The sequence below is a fragment of the Geotrypetes seraphini genome, chromosome 4 (assembly GCF_902459505.1).
Source record: "Geotrypetes seraphini chromosome 4, aGeoSer1.1, whole genome shotgun sequence".
NCBI classification, from domain to species: Eukaryota; Metazoa; Chordata; class Amphibia; order Gymnophiona; family Dermophiidae; genus Geotrypetes; species Geotrypetes seraphini.
In genome coordinates this window covers 178,972,819-178,987,887 of record NC_047087.1, presented here as the reverse complement: position 1 = coordinate 178,987,887, position 15,069 = coordinate 178,972,819, and the positions used below count along the sequence as shown (strand labels likewise).

The 15,069-nt window shown below is 44.1% G+C and overlaps 1 protein-coding gene across 2 annotated transcripts in view; it reads right to left on the bottom strand.

The window, feature by feature from the left end:
• Window positions 1–14,666, bottom strand: part of LOC117360085 (cyclic nucleotide-gated cation channel beta-1-like) — a 125,808-nt gene extending 111,142 nt beyond the window's left edge. For both annotated transcript variants that reach the window (XM_033943729.1, XM_033943730.1), the window contains exon 1: window positions 14,148–14,666. Coding sequence is in view for 1 of the 2 variants with exons in the window: in XM_033943730.1 (XP_033799621.1) it covers window positions 14,148–14,205 (58 nt within the window). In the remaining variant the exon portion in view is untranslated. The remainder of the gene's footprint in view (window positions 1–14,147) is intronic.
• Between the last annotated feature and the right edge of the window lie 403 nt (window positions 14,667–15,069).

Below are 15,069 nucleotides of genomic sequence, written 5' to 3'. Positions count from 1 at the left end.
TCTGATCTCACTAGATCTTGCAGCCACCTTTAATATTATTGATCATCATCTTCTGCTCAAAAGACTAGCCTCGATCAGCATCATTGAGCAAGTTTTGGATTGGTTTCATTCCTACTTCACTGATTGTTCTTTCATGGTTATTTTTAATAATATCTCTTCAAACGCCTATCCAAATAACTCTGGAATTCCTCAAGGTTTCATACTTTCTCCGTTGCTGTTCAATATCTACATGGCTCCATTATTAATATTGTGTCAATCGATTGGATTTACAGCATATGCGTACGCAGATAACTTCCAAATCATACATCCTGACGATCCATCTAATAGCAATGAACATCTGCTCTGGGTTCCTTCTCTAAAAATAATAAATACCCATAGATCAACAATATTCTCAGTTGCTGCACCTACACTTTGGAATGCATTACCTACTCTTCTTCGGGCAGTGCAAAATTTAGACAAATTTAAAGGAGCTTTAAAAAGCTTCCTATTCACCTTTGACTAATGATGCAACTACTCTTTTCTCATTGATCTCCTTAGTCCTTTTGGTTTTCTCCCATATACGTTCTCTTTCCTGTATTTATTGTAGTTCTCCCCCCCTTTCATGCTCATTCTTAGTACGTTTATTTTGTGTTTCGTGTTTGTCTGAGTAAAATTTGTCTATTTATTATTGTTGTTTTAAATTTTGTTCTTACCCCTATTTTATTGTAAAACACATGGAGGGGCATAATTAAAAAAAAAAGTCTATGTCCCTTTTTGGCCTAAGCCCCTAAACGCTGAAAGTAGCAGCAAGGAAAATGAGGGGGGGGAGAGTGCCGTGGGCAGGAGGGCCTGGGATCCCTCCTGCCAGTATTTGAGAGGGATGGGGGGTCGCCTTCCAGCAGGAGGACTTGGGCTCCCTCCTGCCGGTATTGTCGGGAGGGTTGGGGTGCCGGCAGGAGAGATTGGACATCTCTCCTGACGCGCTTTGCGGCAGTTCGGGGGGGGGGGGATTGCGATCGCGGCAGGAGAGATTAGGCATCTCTCCTGCCACGATTGTTGTGGTGGGGGGTGGGCAGGTTGCCGGGGCTGCTGAGCTGATCGCGGCAGCTGCGATCAGCTCTGTGGCCCCTATTCTGAACTTATACCTGTTTTGACTTGGTCTATGTTAAAACGTATAAGTTCCAACTGAGCAACCTTGTTAAACTTTTTTGTTGTACTTGCTGCACAACTAAGTCTAGGTCAGCCCTCCTCCCGCCCTTTCCTCTCCTCTAAAAACGCCTCTTTTCACTCTAGGCATTCAGAGGCAGGGTAAAGGCCTAAGCTGGTTTTAGATACAGTGGTGCCTCGCATAACGGACGCCTCGCACAGCGAACGCTGCGCACAACGAACTTTTTGTCGTGCTCCCCACAACGAACTTCGTTTCACACAACGAAGTCGCCCGAGGGGCCCGGGGGGGGGCGGAACTACTCTCGCCGAAGCCGGGAACAGCAGCACCCATGCAGAGAAGGAGAAGACGGCGTGTAGGGGACTCCAGTAAATGCAGAGCAGCAGCTGTGGCAATCAAAAAAAGAGGAGGTCTGCTGTTAAGGTGGACCAGGGTCCTGGAAAATTCGTGAAATCCTGCAATATTACCAGGATCTCAATACAAGTCCATGAGGATCCTGGAGATCCTGCAAATCCTGGTTTTACCCAGACCCGATTCTCTGGTCCTATCTTACGAGACCTGACCCATTTACAGCAAGTTAAGCCATGTTTAAGCTAACGAAAAAAAATCCAGAAAACATCAAAAGATTATTTCCTTTTTAGCAAATAGTAATACTGTACCATGAAATACTGTTCCATCATCTCCCTCCACCTTACCCTGGATGCCGAGTTCTCCGGCCCTCTTTCTCGGCCAGCCGCACGCTTTCAGGGAGCAGCGCACGCGCGCATGCTCTGTTGCTCAATCTTCTCCTCTGACGCAACCGGAAACCGGAAGTTGCAGGAGAGTAGAACATTGACCAACTCCAGCAGCTGCGCGTGCACAGCTTTCTGGAAGCGTGCGGCTGGGTGAGGGAGAGGGCCGGCAAACTCCGCATACAAGGTGAGGTGGAGGGAGGGAAATGTAGGGCTGCAGAACGAATTATTGTGTTTTAAATGTATTCTTATGGGAAAACAGGGCTGCAGAACGAATTATTGTGTTTTAAATGTATTCTTATGGGAAAACGCGTTTCACACAACGAACGTTTCACATAACAAACTTGCTCCTGGAACGGATTAAGTTCGTTGTGTGAGGCACCACTGTACATCTAAAACCAGCTTTGATTATCGGTACTTGGACAATCTGTCTTTTTGATCATCCAAGTACCGATTTAGGCCACTTTTTGAACATTGTTTTTTTAAAAAAATTATTATTATGAACCCCTTAGTATTTGATAAGCGTTCAATCAAATTTACAATAAACTTGGAAACTTGACTTGTGTTGTGTTAACAGGCTGATGAATAATTAAAGACTTTTAGAAATTCTACAATCAGTTCCTTAGTTGTCCCTTTTGACCATCGGAGTACTGTCTTCTCTGCTGTTTTGCTGTGTTGAATAGTAAATTCAGGCCAGAACCTGCTCTGTCCTTTTTGAAAGAATCTATAGTTGCTCTATAGCAATGTTCTTCAACCTTTTTACACCTATGGAACAGCAGAAATAAAAGAATTATTTTGTGGACCGTCAAACTACTAAGACTGAAATTTTAAAAAAACGTCTCCGCAAGCTTGGTCCCCGCAAATCATCTGATCCCATCCATAAAGGCCTCAAATAGTTATGATTTTATAATGAACGTATTTTATTAAAGTATAAAAAGAAAAAATATTCTGTATAATTGTTATTTAATAAATACAAATAATACTGAGCAAGGATCAACAAAACCCCTGTCTCCCCTCCCTTTCACATATATTCCCTCTACTATCAAGAAAACTGAATAAGCCAAATTATTACAGAATGCTACACAGAAGTATCATGCTAACAGAATACCGCAGTCACACATGACAGGAATAGTGTTAGGGGAGTGCAACTAGGGCAACTGCCCCCTGGTCAGAGAGAGCCCTAAGCCAGCTGGAAGCTAAAGAAGCACTGCCTGGGCTTTGCATTCCCCAGTTATGCTTAACACCAGCTCTAGCAGGAAACATATTTCAAATCTGATATATTCTCCACTTAAAATTTTATTAATTTTATGAACAAAATAAAACAACAGTCAAATTACAGTAGTAAAAAGTACAAAGGTGCATGAAAAAGAGTACAACAACCTAACAAAATAGGTACAACCAATATTCTACTTTTGAAAAACCCATGGATTAATCAACCAAAACTATAAAGAGGAACAGGGGAAGAGCAGCTCTCAGTACTTGCCTGCAGTAGCGTCAGCGCAGAGATTCACTTCGGCAGCCTTGGGGCTTTTGATGGAAAGAGGAAGTTGCATCATCAGAGGCGGCACGTGACATCAAAAGCCCCAAGGCTGCCAAAGTGAATCACTGCACTGACGCTACAGGCAAGTACTGAGAGCGGAGGGGAGGAAGCCCTGATCTCATTGGCCTTGCACGAACCAACAGAAAATTTCTGTGGACCGATACCGGTCCACGGACCGGCAGTTGAAGAACACTGCTCTGTAGTCAAATCTTCAGTTTTATGTGTTACAAAACCTGACATCTCCTGTGAATAGAATTTGTCCTGCATTTGTGTCTGTTGGTGAAAGACACTCACTTTGTAATCTTGGCAGTGTCGGGAATAGTTACCATTCCAAGTTCCAGGAAAAAAAAAGAGTCTGCTAGTTTTAAATCAAATAATTTATTTGAATAAAAAATAATGTATCAAATGATGTGAATGTTGGTTAAAGGACTGAAAATAACTTTGAGAAAGCCAAAATAACCACCTCAAACACACTGTGGAGTCCTTTTTACTAAGGTGCTCTAATAAATTTAGCACACATTTATAAATTAGTGTGCATTGCCATGCAGCCCATAGGTATACAATAGGCTGCTTTGGCATTTAGCATGTCCTAAATCTGGTAGTGCACCTTAGGAACAGTTGCATAGCTATGGGTGGACCCAGGCTATCCAATGATGCCCTCTCTTCCTCTCAACTCCATGGCCTCCTGACATCTGAACCCTTGTCCCTCCCCAGAGTATCATACAGGTATCCCTGATGCCAGCAGTGGTCCACCTCCACAGACTTCCTTTCCTCTACTATGCTCTATTCTCACTGACATCACTTCCTGTTTTCTGTCCAGTAGAATGCAGCAGAGGGAAGTCTGGGGGGTCTGATGAATTGCTGCTGGCTATGGGGATGCCTGTAAGGGTACTCTGGGGTAGGACGGGTTTTAGAAATCAGAGGGCACATGCCAGGAGGATGCAGAGGAGAGATGAGGGATGTGTGATAGGTGTAAAAAAAACCATTTTTTCCCCCATATATCCAGGGGTAGGAATGGAAGGGCCCATTCAAGTTAACTGTGGGCCCATTCATTATTAGAGAGAATATGGTAATAAACCCTCGAAGAAGTTTATTTGAAAAACATCAGAAAAGGGGTAGGGAGGAGCTGGAAAAAAGTAGTGCTCTTACAGGAAAGGGCCAAAGACTAGGCTGCCAACAGCAAAACAAGACAGAAAAGCCAAAGGATGGCAATTTTTAAGAATATTTTCAGCAAAAAGACATCACAACACTTTTTCTCCTAGAACTCTCTTAGCTATGATCCATATGCTATGTGTTATGCATTTTCCCCATTCATTTTTCATATATACACCCAATATTTGAAAATAATTTTTATTGAGCAACCCAACAGCAATTGAAACACAGCTTAGAACCAAAACATAGCTCTGAAAATATCTGAAACATACCTGCCACCCCCACACAGGATATATATACACACAATATAATCTTATTAACAATACATAATGGTTAACCACAAAATTAAACTACACTGTGTGCTTTTCAACATTCATTCCTAACAGAACACCTGGCCTTGGTTACACATGCAGAACACAGATAACCCCTATGTAAATACAGGACCACCAACTAAAAGTGCTAAAATATACAAATGAAACCCTAAGATGCCAGATTCTACCCAAAAATTCTTGTTACTCTATGAAATGACTGGATAGTAAGTTCCACAAGGGTTTTTTTACTCCCCATTAGAGCGTCATATCTCTGAGTGTATGGAAACAAAACTAACAAAAACCTTTTACATATAAATTTTCATAAACATGATAGGAGTGAGTTTTCATCCTTTTGATTCAATTGGTATATAAAAATATATCATTTCTATCCCTCCTTTTGTAAACTTCAGCACCCTGAAGAACCATGGGGTGGAAGGAGATGTACATAGATGGTTCAAAAATTGGTTGACAGGTAAGAAGCAAAGGGTAGGAGTGAAGGGCCACTACTCAGACTGGAGAAGGGTCACGAGTGGCGGTATTTGGACCGCTGTTGTTCAATGTATTTATTAATGTGGGATCCCTACGAGGGTCAAGATAAGAAAATTGGGTCATTAGGGCATAGACAGGGGGTGGGTAAGCAGAGTGGGCAGACTTGATGGGCTGTAGCCCTTTTCTGCCATCATTTTCTATGTTTCTATGTTTCTAGAAACAGGGACGAAGTGCGAGATTATAAAATTTGCAGATGACACAAAACTTTTTAGTGGGTTTAGGACTAAAGAGGACTGTGAAGATGTACAAAGGGACCTAAACAAACTGGGAGAGTGGGCGAATAAATGGCAGATGAACTTTAATGTAGAGAAATGTAAAGTCTTGCATATAGGAAACAGAAACCCGATGTGCAGCTATACGATGGGAGGGCTGGTAATGGGTGAAAGTAGCCTAGAGAAGGACTTAGGGGTACTGGTGGATTAGAGAATGACACGGTGACAAAATTCATCACCGTTCCCGTCCCCGTGGATAACTGTGGGAAACCATCTTCATGCCATTCTTTAAGGAGAGAGGGAAGAATCAGAGTATAATTGGGCACAACCACTGACCCACAAGCTTTGCTTTGAAGAATGCTGGTGTAGAAGGACTGAGGTTGAAATAGACACTAGAAAATGACATGGGATTATTTCCTGCGGTTATCCAAGGGGACGGGAACGGTGATGAATTTTGTCACCGTGTCATTCTCTATGGTGGATAAGACGATAAAGCCATCGGCACATTGCACAGCGGCCTCAAAGAAGACGAACAGAATGCTAGGTATTATCAAGAAAGGTATTACAACCAGAACGAAGGATGTTGTCCTGCCGTTATATCAGGCATCTGGAGTACTGCGTCCAGTATTGGTCGCCGTACCTTAAGAAGGATATGGAAGGATAGTACGCCTTAGGAGGAGGGATAGTACGCCTTAGGAAACCAGACGGGAACTATGTAGAATCGGACTCCGAAAAAGCTAAACTTTTAAATGAATACTTTTGCTCAGTCTTCATCCATGAGGCGCCGGGATCCAGCTCTCAGCTACCGACAGGGGATAGCTCGGTAGACCCTTTTGCATTTTCGAGTTTACGCCCAGTAGTGTCTACAGTGAGCTATCCAAACTCAAGGTTGACAAAGCGATGGGGCCAGACAACCTACACCCCAGGGAACTCAGGGAGTTAAATGACACCTTGGCGAAACCGCTATCCACACTCTTCAATCATTCCCTTAGCATAAGAAGAGTCCCGCTAGACTGGAAAACGGCTATTGTCATTCCACTCCACAAAAAAGGATGCAGGCGGAAGCTGCGAACTACAGACCAGTGAGTCTCACATCAATAGTGAGAAACTAATGGAAACTCTAATCAAACGCCAATTGGATACGATCCTGAACGAGGGGAATCTACGAGATCCCCATCAACATGGGTTTACAAAGGGGAGGTCCTGTCAATCCAACCTGATCAGCTTCTTTGACTGGGTGACAGGGAAGCTGGATATTGGGGAGTCCCTAGACGTCGTGTACTTGGATTTCAGCAAAGCATTCGACAGTGTACCTCACTGCAGGTTGTTGAACAAGATGAGCTCTATAGGTTTGGGTGATACATTGACTACATGGGTGGGTGACTGGCTTGGAGGTAGACTTCAGAGGGTGGTGGTGAATGGCACCCCCTCCGAAATGACAGAGGTGATCAATGGAGTACCGCAGGGCTCAGTCTCGGGCCCGATCTTATTCAACATCTTCATAAGGGACTTGGCTGAGGGGCTTCAAGGTAAATTAACGTTATTCGCCAATGACGCCAAACTATGCAATATAGTAGGCAAGAGCACAACAGGGCCTGACATTAAATCAATGACCAACAGTATGACGCACGACCTTCTCCTACTGGAGCATTGGTCCAGGATCTGGCAACTAAGTTTCAATGCCAAAAAATGCAAGGTCATGCACCTTGGCAACAAAAATCCATGCAAGACTTACACTCTTAATGGTGAGATCCTAGAGAGAACTGTAGTGGAATGGGACTTAGGGGTGATCATCAGTGAGGACATGAAGACTGCTAATCAAGTGGAGAAAGCTTCATCTAAGGCCAGACAAATCATAGGTTGCATACGCAGGAGTTTTGTTAGCCGTAAGCCCGAAGTCATAATGCCATTATATAGGTCCATGGTGAGACCCCATCTGGAATACTGTGTACAATTCTGGAGGCCACATTACCGCAAGGATGTGCTGAGACTTGAGTCGGTCCAGCGAATGGCCATCCGGATGGTCTCAGGACTCAGGGATCTCCCGTATGAGGAACGGCTGAATAAATTGCAGCTCTACACACTAGAGGAACGTAGGGAGAGGGGAGACATGATCGAGACATTCAAATACCTCATGCGGCGTATCGAGGTGGGGGAGGATATCTTCTTTTTCAAGGAACCCACGATAACACGAGGGCATCCGTGGAAAATCAGGGGAGGGAAATTGCATAGCGACACCAGGAAATACTTCTTCACCGAGAGGGTGGTGGATCGATGGAACGGTCTTCCGATACAGGTAATTGAGGCCAGCAGCGTACCTGATTTTAAGACTAAATGGGATCAATACGTGGGATCTCTTCACAGAGAGAGGTAGGGGAGGGTCATTGGTGTGTGCAGACTGGATGGGCCTTGGCCCTTATCTGCTGTCACTTTCTATGTTTCTATGTTACTCGAGAGGGTTCAGAAAAGAGTGACGTGATTGATAAAAGGTATGGAAAACCTTACATATGCTGAAAGATTAGAGAAACTGGGGTGCTTTTCCCTGGAGAAGCGGAGGCTTAGAAGGGATATGATAGAGACGTACAAGATCATGAAGGGCATAGAGAAAGTGGATAGGGACAGATTCTTCAAACTCTCGAAAACTACAAGAACGAGAGGACATTCAGAAAAATTAAGAGGGGACAGATTTAGAACCAATGCTAGGAAGTTCTTCTTCACCCAAAGAGTGGTGGACACCTGGAATGCGCTTCAAGAGGGTGTGATAGGACAAAGTGCGCTATTGGGTTTCAAGAAGGGATTAGATGATTTCCTGAAGGAAAAGGGGATTGAAGGGTATAGATAGAGAATTACTGTACAGGTCCTGGACCTGATGGGCCGCCGCATGAGCGGACTGCACGGCGCGATGGACCTCTGGTCTGACCCAGCAGAGGCATTTATTATGTTCTTATGACTATATCCATCTTTGGCATTAACTTTTAACATTCAACTTTCTTCCACTTTTCTGCTTTCTTCTCAAAATCTATCTACTTTTCTATGTCTTCTTTTCCTATCTATCCATGTGTACCATCTCCTCCCTCTTTCTTCTCCCCTGCTCCCATCTATCCATAAGAAGCATTTCTTCTATCCCTCTCCCCTTCCCTCCCTGTGCACCATCCCCTCCCTCTCTCTCTTTCATTGATCTCTACAAAGGATATAAATTGACTTTTACCCTAGTCCCTCACAGAGAGTTACCAGCTTTTGATAAAGTTTATGATCCTCATTGTCACCTAGTGTGAGCTACTGCCATAGATTCCCTACCATTTTCCCCTCTACCTGCTGAAAACCTTTATTTTCAGGGCTTTGCTGGCAGTGGGTTCAGCCCAGTGAGCCCATACCACTAATGACAACTAGATTCAATGACAACTAGAGGGTAGGCCTTGACCTCAACTTACCCTCTCTGCCTAAAATGTCCTTTAGGCTTCTTCCACCTTGGCAGGACTCATATTTTGGTACTCCAAGATGGAACCAACTCACCTCCAGTCTCTTCCAGACCACTCCTCATGCAGTCTCTCACAGATGACATATAAGAATGACTGAAGTGCAGATATGCTGAAGCAATTTCAAGATTGCCAGCTTTTGGCGGTCTGGTCTAGGGCACCTGTTCCTAGGGTGCTAGGAGGAGCCAGCACAGCAGGCATACAGTTTATAAGGGGTTGGTCTTTATCTCCCCGAAACTCTATTATCATCTGTCTCAAAATACATTATTTTCTGATACCCAGGAAACTAAAGGCCAACTGAATTTCAGTTTCTGTTACAATACTGAAACTGATCCAAAATCCTTTTTTTTCTGGTTTCAGTCGAAAGGCTACAGCCATGGTTTCTATATAGACCAAAACTGAACACATTTTTGTCCTGTTTCTCTCTCTCCTTTCCCCTCCCCTCTGAACAGGAGATGCCTCACCTACCTGCCCAACTGCAGGTGTCCCCCTGGACCTATCTTTCAATCCCTGGCAGTCAAGAGGTATAGTCAGGTCAGGAGTGATCCCTCGTCACACCTGCCTGTAATCTCAAAATGGCTGCCATGGACTCTAGTGGCAATCTCATAAGACTGCTGCAAGAGGTCATGGTAACCATTTTGAAGGTAAAGCTGACATGGGCAAGAGTGACTGGGTATGCTCCTGCCTCAAATATACTACTTGAACACAAGGGATTATCATTATCATATCTTCCCTCTCCTGCCTTTCCTTCAAAGTATACTGTATATATTGAGGTCTTTAAGTCTGTTCCCAGACACCTTATGATGATGACCACCAACTTCTGGACCCAGTGGAATAGAAAGGGGGGAGGGCGGGGGAACGGTCCATCCTGGGTGCCATCTTGGTGGGGGTGCTGGCAGATCTCTGCCTCCCCATGCCATGCTCATGCTCTCCCTTCCCCACCCCCTAACTTTTTAGAATCTTCACCAGCGCAACTACTCTAGCTTGTTGCTCATGTCGGCCAGGCTTCCTCTGATATCACTTCCAGGTCGCCAGGCCAGGAAGTGACATCAGAAGGAAAGCCAGCACAAGGTGTAGGCTGGAGAAGCTGCTCACACTAGCGAAGATATAAAGAGGGATGGGAAGGGAGGGCATGAGGGGGGGCAGAGGATGGGAAGAGAGGGCATGAGTGGGGGGAGGGGCAGTGGGGAGTGTGCAAGTGGGAGTGCCAGGGGGGGTGTGGGAGTGTGTGGTGAGGAAGACCCAGGGGGTGCCACCACCCTGGGCGTCTTCTACCCTTGCTACATAGAAACATAGAAACATAATTGGAGATAAAGGTCAAATGGTCCATCTAGTCTACCCATCTGCACTAACCATTATCTTTTCCTCTCTCTACCGGGCAAGTCCTACCTGGACCGACTCCATCCTGTTTATATCTTTTTGGAGGTATAGTGTCCAGAATTATATACAATATTCAAAATGTGATCACACCAGAGTCTTATACAGGGGAATCAATACCTCATTTTCCTACTAGCTGTACCTCTTCCTATGCACCCAAGCATCCTTCTAGCTTTTGCCATCACCTTTTCAACCTGTTTGGCCACCTTAAGATCATCACATTCTATCACACTCAAGTCCCGCTCCTCTTTCATGCACAAAAGTTCTTCACCCTCTAAACTGTACCATCCCCTCGGGTTTTTGTACGACCTTGGGATGATAAGCTCATTAGGAATTAGTTTCTCTATGGGAGATATGACATCAGCTGTCAATCCAAATTTGGCACAAAGTCAGCCATTGTAAATATGCTGTGGCTGTTAATTTCAGTTTTTATTAGCTGAGGTCAATGTGTGTGGAGGCTATTTTGCTTGGAGATAATATATGGGTCTTTCATTATTTAAATTACATTACATTAGTGATTTTTATTCCGCCATTACCTTGCAGTTCAATACCATTTGGGTGATTCTAAAGAATTTCCAGGTTCTGTTAGATTTGATGCATTATTTTAATCCAGGGGTGTCCAACCTTTTGGCTTCACTGGGCTGCACTGGCCGAAAAAAATGTTTCTGGGGCCGCACAAATGTGCGAACGCTGCAGCAAGACACAGGAGGGAGCCGGCAAGATGGTAAACACCTGGGGGCAGCAGAGGAAAACACTGCATAACCCTCGACCAGGGCCGCACAAAATACTTCACGGGGCCCAGGTTGGACACCCCTGTATAATCAAACTTGAATGTGCAGAAGCTAGATTCTTTGAGAAAGAAACCTGTAGTGACTTTTTCAAGCACAAGTACTGGTCTGCTTAAAGTGTTAGTAGGGAAATGATAAGTATTACAATGAACTGAAGCTTATATATTAGAAAATAATTTGTGAAATGTATTGCTCTTGATTGTAATTTTTCAGAAAATATAATCCTTGCAGTCAGTGACATCAATTTGCTTTATTTATTCTGGATTGTGCATCAAGATGGAGGAGTCTGGCCTCCTTTATCCTGTTTTAATAAGAATCTATATTATGCTTGTCCTTAATCTAGTGTTTGAGGTGAACTGGATCATTGACCATACAGAGGAAGCAGCAGCAAGCTCTGCAGATCTCCTTGGCCTAAAAAGATCAGCTGGTTCTTGCAACTCTTAGAACCCAAATGAAAGATTGACCACATCCAGCTGGAGGAAGACCAAGGAAGAGGATAAGGAGGAGGAGTTACATTTCCCTCCCTAGAATTATTGCCAATGTCCTTCCCAAGAGTGGGAAGAGGAGGCAGATTCTTCTTATGGTACTGATTGGCTGCATCTTTCACTGGAACAGGAAGAGGTAGCTTCTGGTTTCCTGAAAATTGGCACCATAGCTTTTCAATTCTGAGGATCTTATATAACAGAGCAATAAATTCCCTTTTCTAGCAGAGGCTTCAAAAGCTTAACAAGCTGCTGTTGGTAGCAGTGAATGTTAATGGGAGTTAATTTTATGACACCGCTCAGCAAGAGAGGCATCTAAGTTTAGAGTGCATACCCCCTAGGCCTTTCTTGGAAGTGCCAGGACTCTGGAATTCATTGCTAGTGAATGTGGTGAAAGCAGTTATCTTAGCAGGGTTTAAAAAAGGTTGGATAAATTTGTAAACGAAAAGTCCATAAACCATTATTAAGATGGACTTGGAAGAATCCACTTCTTATTCCTGTAGGATAAGAAGTATAAAATCTTTTAGGATCTTGACAGGTATTTGTGATCTGGGTTAGCTACTGTTGAAAACCGGATACTAGGCTTGATGAACCTGTGGTCTGTCCCAGAATGGAAACTTATGTTCTTATGGAGTGTTTGGGCTTCAATAAGAGTATCCTGAGGCCTGGGATGCTTGAGTCAAAGAAACGTAGTTCACTGTCATACATATACATGTATGTTGGTGTGTGGGATCTGTCTTCCACAGAACCTTAAGAAGAGGAGAGTGTGCTCAAAGAAACAAACGGCTCTGTTGAGGATGTTAATCAGCAGGCAGAAAATGAAGGAGAAGCAAGCCCAGGTGGTTGCAGCTTGCAGAGTTTGCTTCCGGCATTGGGCTCGATCTTTAATGCACTCAATGCCCCTCTATGTCACTGAGGGGCGGAGTCTATGATATCCTGGGTTTAGTTCCATTCAGGGTGTTAATCGGCAGGCAGAAAGTGAAGGAGAAGCAAACCCAAATGTTAGCATCTTAACAGTCTGTCTTTGACTTCGGACCTGATCTTTACTACAGCTGCACACAGAGCAGAAAATTACCATGTAGTGTCTACAATGACACCCAGATCTTTTTCTTGGATGCTGACGCCTAAGGTGAACCCTAGCATCTGGTAACTATGATTTGGTATTATTCTTCCTAATGTGCATTACTTTGTATTTGTCCACATTAAATGCCATCTGCCATTTGGATGCCCAGTCTTCCAGTTTCCAAAGGTCTTCCAGCAATATTTCACAGTCTTTAGGTGTCCTGCCAAATTTGAATAGTTTTGTGGCATCTGGAAATTTAATTGCTTCACATGTTGGTCTGTTTACAAATATGTTAAATAGCACCGATCCCAGTACAGATCCCTGCGGCACTCCACTATTCTCCCTCCTCCACTGAGAAAAATGGCCATTTTACCATACTCTCTGTTTTCTGTCCAAATCTTAATCCACAACAGAACATTGCCTCCTATCCTATGACTTTAATTTTCTCAGGAGTCCCTCATGAATAGCTTAAACTTTTTTTCACTTTTTTTACCACAAGCTCTGGAATGCATTGCCAGAGGTTGTGGTAAGAGTGGATAGCGTAGCTGGTTTTAAGAAAGGTTTGGACAATTTCTTGGAGGAAAAGTCCATAGTCTGTTATTGCGAAAGGCATGAGGGAAGCCACTGCTTGCCCTGGATCGGTAGCATGGAATGTTGCTACTTGGGTTTTGGCCAGGTACTAGTGACCTGGCTTGGCCACCGTGAGAACGGGCTACAGGGCTTGATAGACCATTGGTCTGACTCAGTAAGGCTATTCTTATGTTAAGATACACTACATCAGGGGTGTCAAAGTTGATCCTCGAGGGCCGCAATCCAGTTGGGTTTTCAGCATTTCCCCAATGAATATGCATGAGATCTATTTACATGCACTGCTTTCATTGTATGCTAATAGATCTCATGCATATTTATTGTGGATATCCTGAAAACCTGACCTGGCTCCGGCTCTCGAGGACCGGAATTGCCTACTCCTGACTTAACCAGTTTAATCTCTGGATTGACCCAGAAGTCTACTACCTCCTGTATTTATCTTAAAGAAATTCAGCCACTTAGATTGGATCTTGGATTTGGGAGAGTGTCTGAGTGAAGAAGCCATAGAGCAGGGCCTTGAAAGCTTGCCTTTCCCCCACCCGACATGACCCCAGCTGTTCTCTGTTTGTGGGAGAGTGAAAGACACATGCAAACAGGAGACTATTGTCAAATGCAAGTACATATAACAGATGTGCAAGCAGTCAAGCACAAGTCACCAGTCATTCCAGACACAATGTATTACACGATAATCAATACAGGATTTCACAAATTAACAAAGTGAATGGATTAAATACCTCGATTTGCCTTTACGTGCGTTCCCTCCACTTTCAGTCTGAGCGTCACTGCTAGCATAGCAATTCATGCTCTAATCCCTTTTCTCTGACATTTTTAAGGAACTATTTTGAGCATAATATAGCACAGTGATTGGTTTTCTTTTTACTAGCTTCTCAGGAGAATTAATGTTCAATTATTTCCACTCCAGTCATTTGCTGTGTTGTTTGGAAACTGATGAACCAGGTTTTGCAGAACACCTTAGCTCAAGCCTTTTCTACGCACAGGCGTCATTTCGCTCGGTCTGTGGACTATTATCCACCTCCCAGACAACAAAACAAAATTGCACGTTTGAACCGAGCAACATTGTTATCAAGTAATGAAATGAAGCAATATTCTAGCAAACCTTGATAGGACAAAGCTCATTATTCACAGCCTGCTCAGAAGCACAGTTCCCAGAGAGATTAAGCCATTACTTTTTGGGAAAAGCCAGCCTTTCTCTGTTTACAGGTTGGAGGTGAACCCTGCAGAAGGATTGTTTTTCCGAGTGAGTCATGCCTGGGAATCCTTGACAAGGATCACTAAACTGATTCAGCCCCCTCGGTGGCACAGCACAGTTAGGGTTTTTTTTTAAGTAAGGGGACGGGTTGATCTTCCTGGGGGAGCGCAGGCGCTGTGGCTGCTAAGAGGAGCAACTCGTTGCTAGGGGAACAACAGTGTTGCTAGGAGATGCTGGGCAGCTTATGTCAGCACATGCTTACACCCTTGTCTCTCTTCTGCTGTGTGGTTTGTTTGGAGGGGGGGGGGTTTCCCCCACCTTTTCTGCAAAGATAGTTCCTTTGAGATGAGATGATGTTTCTCTAGAATGGACACCCCCCCTTCCCCGCCCCCCATCACCCAATACAGGCTTGTGCACCCATTTCAGTCAGTCTGTATTGGGTCTAA